This window comes from Coffea arabica, chromosome 10e (genome assembly GCF_036785885.1).
Source record: "Coffea arabica cultivar ET-39 chromosome 10e, Coffea Arabica ET-39 HiFi, whole genome shotgun sequence".
NCBI classification, from domain to species: Eukaryota; Viridiplantae; Streptophyta; class Magnoliopsida; order Gentianales; family Rubiaceae; genus Coffea; species Coffea arabica.
Window position 1 is genome coordinate 6,856,338 of NC_092328.1, and position 14,992 is coordinate 6,871,329.

Genomic DNA, 14,992 nt, shown 5'->3' on the forward strand with positions numbered 1-14,992 from the left:
GATCAAACAGATTTGGAGTCTGCTGTTGAAAAGTACAAGGGCCATGAAGGAAGTTCAACTTTGAAAGTAAAGTGGCAGAGAGAGCGAGAAGATGCCGCCGTAGTAAGAAAAAGAACCTTCACAAGGCATGTAATTTTAATCCAACATATACAAGAAGAATTCCACAGGGCATTTGCCTGAAAACTAAAATCCTTATCCGGGAAGTATATTCCCGCCTCATCCTTTCGGATTTCTAAATATAGTGCATGAACATTATTATGTAACAAGACACAGAATGCACTGCTCACTATTTTGACTCTCGACTAAATTTCGTGTTTGATATTTTTTTTTTTGGACGAATTCTTCTTACAAAAGAATATACCAAGAAACAAAAGAATCCAAAAACACAAATGATAGAACTGAAAAACAAAACCTAAGCTCTAGTCATGAACATCACCATTTTCGTAATGGCTTCCCCTCCTATTCAGGGCGATCACTTCTATCGGTTTTCTAGCAGAAACTTGCTCTTAACGAGTGCCCATTTGACATCAGGCTCCCACTGGTCGAGGAAAGACAAGCGGCACCATTCTCATGCAGCAAACTGCCCAACACATCTTCTATTTCCATGATCAACTAACTTCAGCATCCGGTAATGGTTGATTGATTTCATACTGGATTTATTTGAAGCATTTCATCTAGTCAACCTGCTCCCCTATCAAGTCCAATCCAACTAGGAGAAATGACACCCCCTGGAAGAGCAGGAAGTAGAAATGGATGCCCTGGGCTGACAATAGACTCCTCACTGAAGCTGTCAAAAGAAGAAAGGCTAACGCCAGTTCTTTTGTATATATTCTGTTGTGCTTCTTCTTCTTCCGAGCCTTCTGCTCTTGCTGTTTAATTTCCTCTCTCATTTCATCTAAATCAGGCACCGATGCTCCCCTTTGGTGCTTTGACTCTTTCTCAACCAAAGAGACGAGATCTCCCTCAGACGATCGTCCCGATTTCTTGGTAACAACCCATTCATATGCACTTCCAAGTTGGAATAGCCCGGAGATCATTGCATTAAACTTGGTAACGGACATAGTATTCTCAAACAGAAGATACGGTACAATGAAAGGGAATGACTTTGGAGCTGGAAGTATATTGAGAAATGACATGGTGGCTGGGACGTAACAGACAACCCACGATGGAAGTGTAGCCTCCGGTATGAACATTGTCATGGGGAGAATAATACAGAACAAGGTGAATGAATAAAATGGAAGTATCAACTTTCTCAGAAGGAAGAAGAGGAAAATCATGTTGAATTTCTTCCAAAAGCTTATCTGCACCATCCCAAATTATAAGAAGATGAGTGTCAGTCAGCAAGCCAAGTCCAAGTCAGTTATTCGGCTTAGTTGAGCAGGATACAATACAAACAGAAAACTAAAAGTTTCACAAGCAGATAAAAAGGAAATACCTTAGCTTTAATGACATCTGGCAAGCAGAGACGAAACAGCTGCATGGGACCAGAATGCCATCTATGCTGCTGTTTCCTATAAGCTTCATAAGACTCCGGTAGCTCACACTGGCACTGAGAATTTCACAGAAAAAAACTCTGTTTAGTTCACAAACAAATGCATACTTAGCACGTCTGAGAATTAATTAGCTAGTAGTAGTACAATACCTCAACATCATTAAGGAAGATAAATTTCCACCCATGGAGATGAGCTCGGACGGCAATGTCCATGTCCTCCACGGTAGTCCTCTCCAACCACCCACCTGATTCTTCCAATGCCTTAATCCTCCATACACCAGCAGTGCCATTAAACCCAAAGAAATTTAGGAAAATTCCATTAACCTGCTGCTCCACTTCAAAATGAAAAGCCAAATTAACGTTCTGCAGCCTCGTAAGCAGATTTTCATCCTTGTTTACAAAAGACCACCTTGCCTGAACCAACCCTAGTTCCTCATTATCCTACAATTGAACATAAAACAAGGAAATGTTGGAAATGTCGATAAAATCCAATAACTGGCTACATATTTGCATGTATCTTGACGCTCGCAAACAAACAAAAGGTGGATAACAGGAGGGGACACATAAATACGCTGCTTATGTAATCAACTAAAAATAAAATTCCCTTTGCAGTCTAATTTAACTCAGAAAAAAACAACCATAACTTAATACAGAAAGTGATGCTGGATACCTTGAAATGGGGCACCGTTCTTTTAAGAAAATCCGGGTACGGCTGGAAATCGGCATCAAAAATAGCAACAAATTCATAATCTTTAACATAGCTGCAATTCATTGCAGACTTGAGATTGCCAGCCTTGTACCCTTCCCTAATTACTCTATGCCTGTAAACAATGTTAGCACCTTCTTGCTGCCACTTCTGCACCTCTTCCTTAATTAAGGACACCGTCATCGGATCATCCGAATCATCAAGAATTTGGATCAAAATTTTCGACTTAGGCCAGTCCAAGTTGCATACAGCAGCAATAGATTGTTGATAAACCTATTACAATCACCAAAAAATATCAACCCCAACATTAGAAATTCTCCCACTAAGACAAACAGTAAAAACCCATTAATCACCGACGGAACGGGAAAAAAATCAAGTGAATTTTCAAATACGTAACAATTTACCTCCTTCTCATTGCACATGGGGATCTGAACTAAAACCATGGGAAAGTAGCCACCACCATCACCAGACTCCAGATCCACAGAGTCCTCTTTGGCAGTTGGTTTGATCCCTTTTAAACGGATCCACAGACACCCCAAACAAAGCACTAACCTATCCACACTCTGGATAAGGAAGAGCAGTATACAGGCATTTGTCAACAGCTGGAGAGGGGGGGCTAAATAGTCCACCCTAATCAACACCCACTTCGAGTAAATTGAATCAAATAGATCCTTAACAGATAACGGGTTGGTCAATGTATATAGATACTGTAATTGAAGATCTGGCGCACCAAAGTGCCAACCTTTAGCATAAGCAGCCATCTCAAACCCGAGTAGAAGTATAGATAACCAAAGAAAAACCTTTATACAAGTGTAAAACCTTGATTTAACTCTGGGATTCTCGGATGCTATAGTGTCGGTGGTGTCAGTCCGGCCGGAGGCAACGCGGCGGCGGACGACGGAAGCAAGGCTGACCAATGCCGAAGCTATGGATGTTAAACAACCAGCTGCCTTGTGGGCTTTAAGCAGCAGGACCCAAGTTAGCTGCTTTGCATTCTTGTTCCTACCGCCCTTTTCCAGCCTCCTCTGCTGGCGCATTGAAGATAAATCATCATCTTCAGGGTAAAGAAAATCATCCTCAGATGGACCTTCTAGCTCCACCATGGACCAGTTATTAGGATTCTCCATTTTCACCACAACAGGTGTTCCTCTGTGGCTTTCCTTTCCCCACCAGTCAAATGATGGTGCCATCGTTGGGCTGATGGAAACTTTCACCTCAAAGATTCAAACTTTGTTGATAAAGATTGCAACTTTAATGGAAATCAGGCCTCTAAATAGAGGTCTAAAGAACAGCTTAAGACGACTAAACTTCGAAGTGGGATTTTTTTTTTCCTTCTTCCAAGCTGAGCGTGGGAAGTGTTGTTGTTTGCTAGCAGTCGCTGCCACTAGACTTTCCCATTTTGAAAAGGGACAATGAAGAACAAGCAAAAAAAAAAGAAGAGAAGGGAGGGACGCGTGGGCTGAGTGGAAGCAGCTAGGCGTCTCTAAAACAAAGGGGCATTTAGATGATGATGCTTATAATGGGTTGGGATGAGAGACTTGAAAAATGTGGAGCTTCAAGAACAGATGAGACGGAGGGAGAGGGGGTGTGTTGAGCGGGTTTATGGGGTTGAGGAGGGGTGGGGGAGGGGGTGGGGGGTTTAGCGGGCAGGTTATGACTGGGAGGGAGGGATGGACGAATAGTACAAATGAGCCAACTCCACGATCAATTACAGCTTGCAAATTGAAATACTTCACAAACAAATTGTGTAAATGACCAAACGGGGAGAGAGGGGGATAGAGAGAGAGAGATTGAAAAGGATGTTGTGAGAGACGGACAGAGAGAAAGCATATGGTAACAGCTCAACACGTCTTTGATTTTGATTCCAGCCCTCTAAAGAGAGGAGAAACAAATATCAAAACCCCAAAAAAAAAAAAAAGCAACCAACGCAAAATTGATAGCACGTTCTTTCTGGGTCAATTCCAAATATCACCACCACCACCTCTCCGTTTCTAACCCTACTCGACGGCCCGTTTTCACTTTCACAGTCAACAAAATCACCAGAAATTTGGTTACTTTTTTTTTTTTGGGGGGGTTTAAAAAGGTATTGGGGAAAAAGAATTAAGGGATTTGAAGGGTCAATCAAAAGAAGAATTCCAATAACGAAAACAAAAGAGATCAGTTAAAAGGGACAAAAGAAACAAAGCGCTCCGACAAAAACTTGTGGGCACTCGTTTTTCTTGAATGGTTTTCTTTTTCCTTCTTCCACCCGCTACCTTTTTTTCTTGTGTATTTTTTTTTTTATCTCAGTTGTATATACAGAAAAATATACATGTATAACGGGGATGCCCTAGACCTCCGACAGAATCCTGGAAAGGAAGAAGGAGAAGAAAATGGAATTAAGGGATGCTTTGACCTGCATGACAATAATTTTACAGAGGTAATTTAACAAGGAAAGAACAAAGAGAGCAATGCAAGGATTTGTTAACATTAACAAATATAGACATGTGACATATTTAGCATGGGAACACAAGATATGGAAGAATTGACCAAGGATTTTTAGCATAAAGTAAATTCCAAAAATTAAGGAACACATGAAACTTCAATCCACCTTCTTCTTCTTCCCCTTCCGGGGTTGGTTGATTATTTCTGTGTACACATGAAATCAATGAAGGGCAATTGCAATAATGGATCACAAGTGGTTACCTTTTTTCTGAATATGGATGGCCTTAAAATTGCAAGTATTTCCTTCTTTTCTCAGACACGGCAACAATGCAGAGGATTTGATTAAGAACCCATCTGAGCACATGTGCTGTAAAATGTTTATACGAAGAAAAAGGGAAACAGAATATTGTTGTAAGCTTTTTCTTATTTTTATGTTCCATTTTAAACGGAAGTTGGGCTTTTAGCTTATATTCCATTTACAGTTTACACCCTTTAGGGTCTTTTTCTTTTTTGTCAAAAAACCCTTTAGCCTTTAGGGTCTTTTAATTTAGGTCATGTTTGGATTATATTTTTCTAGATTTTTTGTAGAAAAATTACTGTAGCAATTTGGTATATGTGAGATAAAAAGGTGATTAAAAAATATATTTACAAAGAACGTAACAATTTTTGCCTTCCTTTTTATGCACTTTCGAGATTTTGAGATGGGAGAAATTCCTGGCAGTCTTCTGCTGACCAGGTCGACCAGGGTACAAGGTTTTGTCACTAACTTAATGTAAGGATATCTATTCAACTGGGGATTTGGATAGTGATTTTTTTCTCAAATATTATTTTGTTTGTGTCATAATTATAATTTTTAATTAATTTTTTATCTTTTCAATAATATTTTCATCCCGAGCTCAAAATCTTTTACTTACATTGAAAAAAAACTCAATAATTTTTTCTTCTCGGTAAATTTTATCCTGAACTAATTACTCGGAAAGTCTAATAGTTGGTCTCTGACTAATGAAAATGTTTCAAATGAGATTATTGTGAAATCTATTAACTCCACATCAAATACAATCCAAATAAGATATGTGAGATCCTTATTTGTCTAATTGTCAGTGTTACAAATTAGTCAAAGACCAGTTACTGGCTTGCTACGTACTTGCTTCAAACCTGATATGTACTTGCTTCACACCATAATAAAATTTCTCACCTCTCCTATAATAAATAAAGACAAAGTCCAAACAGTCCTCTAAGTATTTTGTTTTTCCTTTTGATCATATGTTTTTTTTTTCAGAGACGACAACAGTAGTATAACCTAATCTATTCTACACTAAGGGGGGGAGGGGACGGATCTAAGGAGGTCCAGAAATAATTCGGAGGGGACTGAACCACCACCGGATCAAATAGGTGCACAACACACTCTCCTGAATTTTTTGAAACAAACCACTTAAATGAGGCATTTTTGGTAGGAGGCAAGATTTGCCTCACCAAGCTAGGTGGTGGCCACTCTCATGAATTTTTTGAAACAAATCACTTAAATGTGACATTTTTTGTAGGAGACAAGGTTTACCTCACCAAACTAGGCGGTGACCACCGGGCCAAAGGCAGGTGGTTTTTTGGTCATATGCTAGTTGCTAGGTGCTAATTGCTAAAGAGCAGGCGCGTTGGCTGGTGTTTTTGACTGGACTGCGCCATTTGCGCTTCGCCAAAGACGCCACACAAATTAAAACTTGTCGCTTAGTAAACGAGATAACCTGTTATACGAGCATTCGCTACTGCTACTTGTATTGGGTATGAACTCATTATGGCATGGCAATTTTGCTGTCAAATGAGAAAAAGGTATAGGCCGTACACAAATAGATTTGTGTAATGGTCAGCTATGTTTATGTCATCTCTAATTCAATTGGGTATCCAAAGAATTGAAAAAGTTGCTTGAGAACAAATCAGAAATGGAGGCCATTTTTCCACGTCTTTTTGCTGTTAAAGCCGTCTCCCCCCAACGTCCAAAACGAGAAGAGTACTTTCACAATTGGGCATCGAGGAATAAAGCGAGTTATGAACGAAATGGAAACATGCTTTGACCACAGCTGTGCAGAATACCGATAACGCATATTCCAGCTTACCAGTTTGTTGCTCATAGTGTATCTAAGAAAGGAATGAATGGTTTTTCTTTTCTTTTCTTTTCTTTTCTTTTCGTCTGTCTAATGGAATGAATGGTATTCATGAATACTCGTTGAAATATATTTCAAATATTATATTTTTTTAAGACTTGGGATCAAATAGGAAAAACAAATAAATAAAAGACATGATAAATAAGATTAAATAGAAAAAGTATACAAATACAAGAAAGGATTTGCGCGTGTATATATGTGATAGATGAAATGAATTTTAAATACATTAACGAGTGCCTATTAAAAAAATCCCTTTTTCCCCGCTTGAGACACTCAAGAAAGGAAGTTTGAATATGTTCTTTGCTGGAAAGAACTTATTCAATCTATTTAAGACACTAATCAAAATCAATCATTTGAATTAGAATTTTTCTATGAGCATTCGTTAACACATTTACATTCTATCAAATCTATCATGTATATACATATACTAATAATTATTACTTTTTCCTGTATTTATACACTTTTCATAATTAATTTCAGTACATTTATATATTTTATTAATTAATCTTATATTTCTAAAAGTTTAACACCTGAAATACATCTTAACGAGTAAATTTTCTAGTTCCATTTATGACTTATAGGAAGTTCCAGGGAAGTACTTAAAGGAGCTATTTAACTAACAAATACTTCTCCTGCTGATAAATTATGAACTTTTTTTTTATTAATAAATACTCCTCCTCTACATACGTAATAAATAAAAAAGAACATAAAAAATTATCTCCTCTCCCACTTCAAAGAGAAAATTACAAAATAATTGTTAGTAAGTAGAAATTCCATTGGCAGTGGATTAAGCATCTCGAATTTGGTTGCAAAGAGTTTTCATTCTATTTGACAAATGAATCTGAATTTTGTACCCAAAAAAATGAAACTGTCAATAAAAAATAGCTGAGTTATCCCAAATAATATTTCATTTGTATCATAAATATATTTTCAACTCATTTTTTTATATTTTTAATCATATTTTTATCTCATATATATTATATTATAAAAAGTACTAAAATAATTATTTTAAATAATATCTCAAATAATACTCTATCCACGAGCACTCGGATCAAATAAAAAAGTAATTAGAGGATTTAATTAGTGAGCAAAAGGAATAAATACTCGGAGAGTTGGTTTAAATTGACCCAAAAAAGGTCTTAGAAGATTGTATACGTGTCAGACAGGGTGCAAGCTGTGGGTCTGTGCGCTTTTCCCGTCTCCCACGACAAATTCAATTAATGATTAGATGCAGCTGAATGGTCGATAATAGCCTCATCTCTTATCCCAATCACCGACAAATTTCTAGTCAGAATGGGGCGTATATCGCAATGTCCAATTTGGGAAAACTGAAAATGGCCTAGAGGATAAGGTTAAATTATTAAGAACTGAAAATGAATACTGACCACTCACCCAATCAGCTTTGAACATAACATCTGTTTGGATAGTAAATTATTAGAGATAATTTTGTGAAAAAATATGTAGTTTTTTTTTTATGTGATGTATGAGAGATAAAAAAGTGATTGAAATATATATTAATGATGCAAGTAAATTAGTATGTGTAAATAAGGTGAAAATAATGTGTAATTCAAGCATATAAAATTTTTCTTTAAAAAAACCTATCCATCATTAAAACCTAGTAATTTATTAGGGCTCATACTTTTTTTTTGGGGTCAAATATGGGGACTCATACTTGGATACACCCGGTTTTCAAAGATGTAAAAACATAAATTGTGTAATACTATCTCATTATGTGACGTGGCATCATCTGTGCTATTTTTTTTTTTTGCCGGAGACGATAAATCTAATCTATCCTATACTAAGGGAAAGGGGGCGGGTCTAAGGAGGCTCAGGGATAAGTTGGAGAGGACTGAACCACCACTGGATCAGACGGGTGCACAGCACACCCGTCTGAATTTTTTTAAGACAAGCCATTGAAATGTGATATTTTTGATGGGAGACCTCCCACCCCACCAAGTAGGTGGTTGCCACTGTGCCAAAGGCCCAGTGGTTGCATAATCTGTGCTATCGAATTTTTTTAAACTCGATTTACCTAGATTTTGACCATTTATTGGAACTTTCCACGAGTGTAGTTTGCTGTCGTGCAATGGAGATGCGTAGTCAATTTTGCAACAACACATGTCCCTTCCAGGCAGCTTGATTGGCTGCGCACTCAAATTATAACGAACATTGTATGGAGAATTTTCACCAAAACTTCCTGTTTGAATTATTATTTTTAAGAGTTTTTAAAACAGTATAGTATATTAATTTGATATGTATGACATAAAAATATGTTCATGAAAAAAATAAAATAAAAAATTATAATTCAAACAAGACCCTTCCCCTTTGTCAAATCACCGGCGATCAGAAGTTTGTGTAAGTTGACTTTGGAAACCAATGAATGGGTCAACGTTTGCAAGAGGTTAGCAAAAGCGTGTTATCACGAGTAGGGGCTCTCGTCATTTGGCACAGTACGATATATGATTCAATTGAGATTGATTTGAAACTCATTTGATAAAATAAGGTGTGGATTATAACTTTTTATGCTCTAAATTCTCTTTTTTTTTTTACGATAATGTCTGTAGGCCTTGTTCTCAATTGCTTCGATTTGTGTAAAAGTTGATTTTAAACAATCAAAATAAAAATACGAAAATAGATGTTTCTAATCTTCAGTTTTTTAGGGTCAAAAAAATTTTAAATCAAATTATGAAAAGCAGTTAAGAACACAATAAAATAATTTTTTCGAAATCAAAATCTAAAACCAAGTCTTGAAAATTAGTTGAGAGCAGGTTCTCGTCATGGTGTCTTTATCTTTCTCTATGCACCATTTATATGTTTGTGTAATCGAAACAGTAATATCCTTTCATTTACAGTGTAAGTGAGAGGCCCTTATACTCCCTTCTCCTATATTGTCCAATCCATCCCTTCCCGTCTTTCAAAACAGTAATATCTTACTTGCATTAAAAATATAATTTTTAATTAGATATGTCAATGGGTGGGACGTGGATTGGATTCATTTGATTCAAATCCATCTAATTAATTTTAATTAGACCTAGATTTAGACCCAAAAAGAACTACTATGAAGTTGAATGCAATCCAGATCCAGACCCAAACTCTCATGGATTTAGGGATCCAATGAATATCCATTATATTTTTCTAAACATACTAAAATAAAAATATATTTAAAATACATAGAGTCAAAAAATAATGTAAATAATATCCAATTTTTATTTTCAAATAATAGAATTAATATTCAAGAAGTTGAATGCAATATTATGAACTCAAAAAAAAAAAAGAACTATTATCGACCACTTCTATTTATTTTCAAATTTTCAATTGTTTCCACGTTCAATCTTTCGTTTGTTTGCCTTTACTTTTTCTGATTTTCTTGAAAATTTTTGTACCAATTACAATGACAATTATGATTAGATGGAAAAAAATAATCATAAAATCTTATTGTATTCAATTCAATAACCATAACATATACAATTATTTTAAAAATTTACTAAAATATATATATATATATGTTATTTGCTATTATATACATGATTTTATAGATCGAGTTTGATATAGATTTGAATATGAATCATAGAAAAATCAAACTTTATCCAAACCCATGACTCTTATAAGGTTTGGATGATAGAGTTTGAATTCGAAAAATTCATTTAATGATTAGAGGACAGCTGAATGGTCGATAATAGCCTCATCTCTTTTCCCAGTCACCGACAAATTTCTAGTCGGAATGGGGCGCATATCGCAATGTCCAATTTGGGAAAATCAAGGATGCAAAACTCTTAAAAAGCCTAGAGGTAGAGGATAAGGTATAAAAGTTAAGATCCGAAAATGAATACTACTAACCACTCACCCAATCAGCTTTTAACATAACATCTATCTACTTTAAACCAAAAAAATTGGGAAAAAAAAAAAAGTACCTCAGCATTAAAACCAAGTGATTTATTGGATCTTTCCACGAGTGCAGTTTGCTGTCTTGTAATGGCGATGCCCAGTCAATTTTGTGACAACACATGTCCATTCTAGGCAGCCCACTCAAATTTAGGGACTGTTGTATGAAGAATTTTCGCGCAAAACTTTGATTTTGATTTCCAATTTCTATTGTGATGTTGCCTTTGTTAAGCGTTAATGAGATGTTTGTGTAAGTTTACTTTGGGCAATCAATGGACTCTTCAATTGGCAGACCAATTGCAATATAGTACAATTTATGATTCAATTGAGATTGATTTGAAATTCAATTGACGTATGATCTATTGTATTTGTTAAACTGTAAATCTGTAATTTCTAATGCATGTTTAATATGTTATTAGGATAGTGTTGACCTTGGTCGATCAATCCTTGGTTTTGATGATTATCAAACCAAAATGTAGATTTGGGCTAATGTTTTTATGTGAGCAATTTGTTAGAACAGATTCTTGTGGCACAAAAGAAGAAACAAAAACAGGGCACTCATGTGGGACGTCCGAAAGGAAGCTATCGGACGTCCGAAAGGATGAAGAACATCAATGGACGCACGCATCGGACGCACATCAATCGCATCGGACGTCCGAGAAATTTCGCAAAAATTTGATGACTCTCTGACTACGTTCGGACGCAGGGTTCGGACGTCCGACAGGTGGTTTGGACGCTGGGTTCGGACGCTCGACAGGTGGTTCGGACGTCCGACAGGCCAACGGCTAGTTTTGACAGCATTTAATATTTGACCGTTGGAGAGCATTTTGGAGCCATTTCTCACCTTCTATAAAAACCCCAAAGCACAAGAAGACAAGGAACTTTTGCCAACACAAAATACAAGCTTACAAGTGAGATTTTTGAGTAGAAAGATTCTTTGTTGGTTGTATAAGGGGTTGGGAAAGTTGGGTTGTGAGGTTGCTCAAGTGAAAATCTTGGTGAAGGTGAACCTATCACTTGGAGTGGTAAAACCTTGGTGAAGGTTGCCTCATTTGTATAAAATAGTTCTTAATTGGGTGAGTGATCTTTCAAGTGTAGGTTGTTGAGGGTTAACTAGAATTGTTGTAAAACTCCTTGGCTCAACCAAAGAGTGTTTGGGGTGAGGAAGGAGTGAACCTTCACTTGTACATCTTGGTTAGCATCGCCATCAATTGAAGAGACTATTGGATTGATATTTGGTTTGCATTTCTTATCTTTTCTCTTTAATTAAGTTTTCTTTATTGTGCTTAAATTTGATATATCTTTGTGCATCATTGTGAAATTGTTTGTACTCATTGGGTTGCACCGGGCTCTTACAATTGGTATCAGAGCTTGGTCTCTTTTGATCAAGCTTAACCGCTTAGAGTAAAGATCATGGCAACCATAAAAGTTTCTTTTTTAGAAGGGCAATCTATTGATAGACCACCTATGTTTAATGGTTCTCATTTTAGCATGTGGAAACAAAGAATGATGATTTTCTTACAATCCGTTTATATTGAATTATGGTATGTGGTAGAAGATGGTCCTTATGAAACTAGAATAGTTGACTCCACCACCAATTTGAGTAGATTAAAGACTAGACAAGAATTGAATGAAAAAGACAAGAGATACCTTTCTTTGAATGCCAAGGCCATGTGTATATTGTACAATGCATTAGATGTAAATGAATCTAGCAGGATTAAAGGTTGTAAATCAGCTAAAGATATTTGGGATAAATTGTGTGTATTTCATGAAGGTAACCAAGATATTAAAGAACAAAAGAAATCTTTGCTTGTTTCTCAATATGAATTTTTCAAAATGCATCCTCTTGAAAATGTTGATAAGATGTGTAGTAGATTTTGTGACATTATTCAAGATCTTAAATTGCTTGGAAAAGAATATTCTTTGGGTGAGAAAAATAGAAAGATTTTGAATGTCTTGCCAAAAGATTGGGAAAACAAAATAAATGCTATAGAAGAGGCAAAGGATTTAAATTCTATGTCCATTGAATCTCTTGTGGATACCCTAACCTCTTATGAATTAAAGCTGAAATTCAAAGTGCAAGAGGAAGAAAATGCAAAAATGTATAAGAGAGGCGTAGCTTTTAAAGCATCTCAAGTGGGGGATAACCCATCCTTCATGGGTAATGAAATCATGGAAGTGGACAATGATATAACTTCTCACATTAAAAGTTTCAAGAAGATCTTCAACAAGAGATGCTCAAGAGGAGATTGCAAAATTACATGGGATGAATGCAATTCAAAAAGAGAAAAAGAAGAGTTGGCCCAAATGGCACTAATGGCCGTTGGAGAAGATGAGGTAAGTTCTTATCACTTTTCTTGTGATGAAGATAATGAAAATAATGATGTGAAAATTCTTATGATTAAAATGCATAAAAGTTTGAGAAAATCTTATGCTAAAAATAAAGATTTGAAAACAAAAATAAATGATTTGTTGGAAGAAAACTCCAAACTGTTTCAAGAAAACAAATGTTTGAGAATGGAAAATGATGATTTAAAAAATCAAAAAAGTGTTTTTGATTGCAAAAATAATTTGAAAAGGAAGTTAGAAGAGAAAACAATGTTTTATGAAAAAATGTTGGAGGAACAAAATGTGCTAAAGAAAAAAATTAATGACTTGAACGAGTTTCTCCAAAATGAAAAACAAAAGTTTTCTCAAACAAAAGAAAGCAAATCTTTTCAAGGCACAAATAAGTTTGCTATGATAAGAAGTAAGAAAATTAGTTGCATTAAATCCACCTATGTGCAAAATACTTCTATCATGTGTAACTTTTGTTGCAATTTTGGACATATGCAAAATGATTGCTATGTAAAGAAAAATATAAGAAAAGACATGAAATTCATGTGGATTCCTAGATCATGTCGTATTAACTCCCAAGAACCCTATAAAGAAAGGGTACCAAATGAAATTTCTCATATTTAGGCACATCATGATGATTTGATCCAAGAAGTGCTATATGGTTGTAAGTACAATTGAAAATTTTGATATTCAATATGGTCTTGATTTGAAAAATAAAGGGGGAGTTTGTTTTTGATTGATGCCAAAAGGGGGAGTAGGATTTATTGAAATTTCTTTGTATGTTGGCACTTTCCAAGGGGGAGCTTTATTTGAACTTATTTGATAAAAGAAATCTTCATTTTGTTTGTCATCATCAAAAAGGGGGAGATTGTTGACCTTGGTCGATCAATCCTTGGTTTTGATGATTATCAAACCAAAATGTAGATTTGGGCTAATGTTTTTATGTGAGCAATTTGTTAGAACAGATTCTTGTGGCACAAAAGAAGAAACAAAAACAGGGCACTCATGTGGGACGTCCGAAAGGAAGCTATCGGACGTCCGAAAGGATGAAGAACATCAATGGACGCACGCATCGGACGCACATCAATCGCATCGGACGTCCGAGAAATTTCGCAAAAATTTGATGACTCTCTGACTACGTTCGGACGCAGGGTTCGAACGTCCGACAGGTGGTTTGGACGCTGGGTTCGGACGCTCGACAGGTGGTTCGGACGTCCGACAGGCCAACGGCTAGTTTTGACAGCATTTAATATTTGACCGTTGGAGAGCATTTTGGAGCCATTTCTCACCTTCTATAAAAACCCCAAAGCACAAGAAGACAAGGAACTTTTGCCAACACAAAATACAAGCTTACAAGTGAGATTTTTGAGTAGAAAGATTCTTTGTTGGTTGTATAAGGGGTTGGGAAAGTTGGGTTGTGAGGTTGCTCAAGTGAAAACCTTGGTGAAGGTGAACCTATCACTTGGAGTGGTAAAACCTTGGTGAAGGTTGCCTCATTTGTATAAAATAGTTCTTAATTGGGTGAGTGATCTTTCAAGTGTAGGTTGTTGAGGGTTAACTAGAATTGTTGTAAAACTCCTTGGCTCAACCAAAGAGTGTTTGGGGTGAGGAAGGAGTGAACCTTCACTTGTACATCTTGGTTAGCATCGCCATCAATTGAAGAGACTATTGGATTGATATTTGGTTTGCATTTCTTATCTTTTCTCTTTAATTAAGTTTTCTTTATTGTGCTTAAATTTGATATATCTTTGTGCATCATTGTGAAATTGTTTGTACTCATTGGGTTGCACCGGGCTCTTACAGATAGTGATGTAGATCAATTCGTGTTGGATGATTTTTGAGCAATTTGTTAATAAAATTTGCTTTTTATCAAAATTAACTTTTGTGCTCTAAATTTTTTTTTTTTTTTTACGATCACTTTAATGTCTATATTTAGGCCTTGTTCTCAATTGGTTCAAATTGTGTAAAAGTTGATTCTAAAAAAGGTTTAATTAC

The 14,992-nt window shown here is 36.0% G+C and overlaps 1 protein-coding gene across 1 annotated transcript; it reads right to left on the minus strand.

The window, feature by feature from the left end:
• Positions 1 to 103: 103 nt before the first annotated feature.
• On the minus strand, positions 104 to 3,683 carry LOC113712175 (probable xyloglucan glycosyltransferase 12). Its single transcript, XM_027235469.2, has 5 exons — positions 2,603 to 3,683; positions 2,163 to 2,471; positions 1,643 to 1,933; positions 1,436 to 1,549; positions 104 to 1,301 (listed from the first exon to the last, which is right to left on the minus strand). The coding sequence occupies exons 1-5, from the start codon at positions 3,386 to 3,388 to the stop codon at positions 675 to 677; spliced, it is 2,127 nt and encodes a 708-aa protein (XP_027091270.1). The 5' UTR covers positions 3,389 to 3,683; the 3' UTR covers positions 104 to 674.
• Positions 3,684 to 14,992: the final 11,309 nt, after the last annotated feature.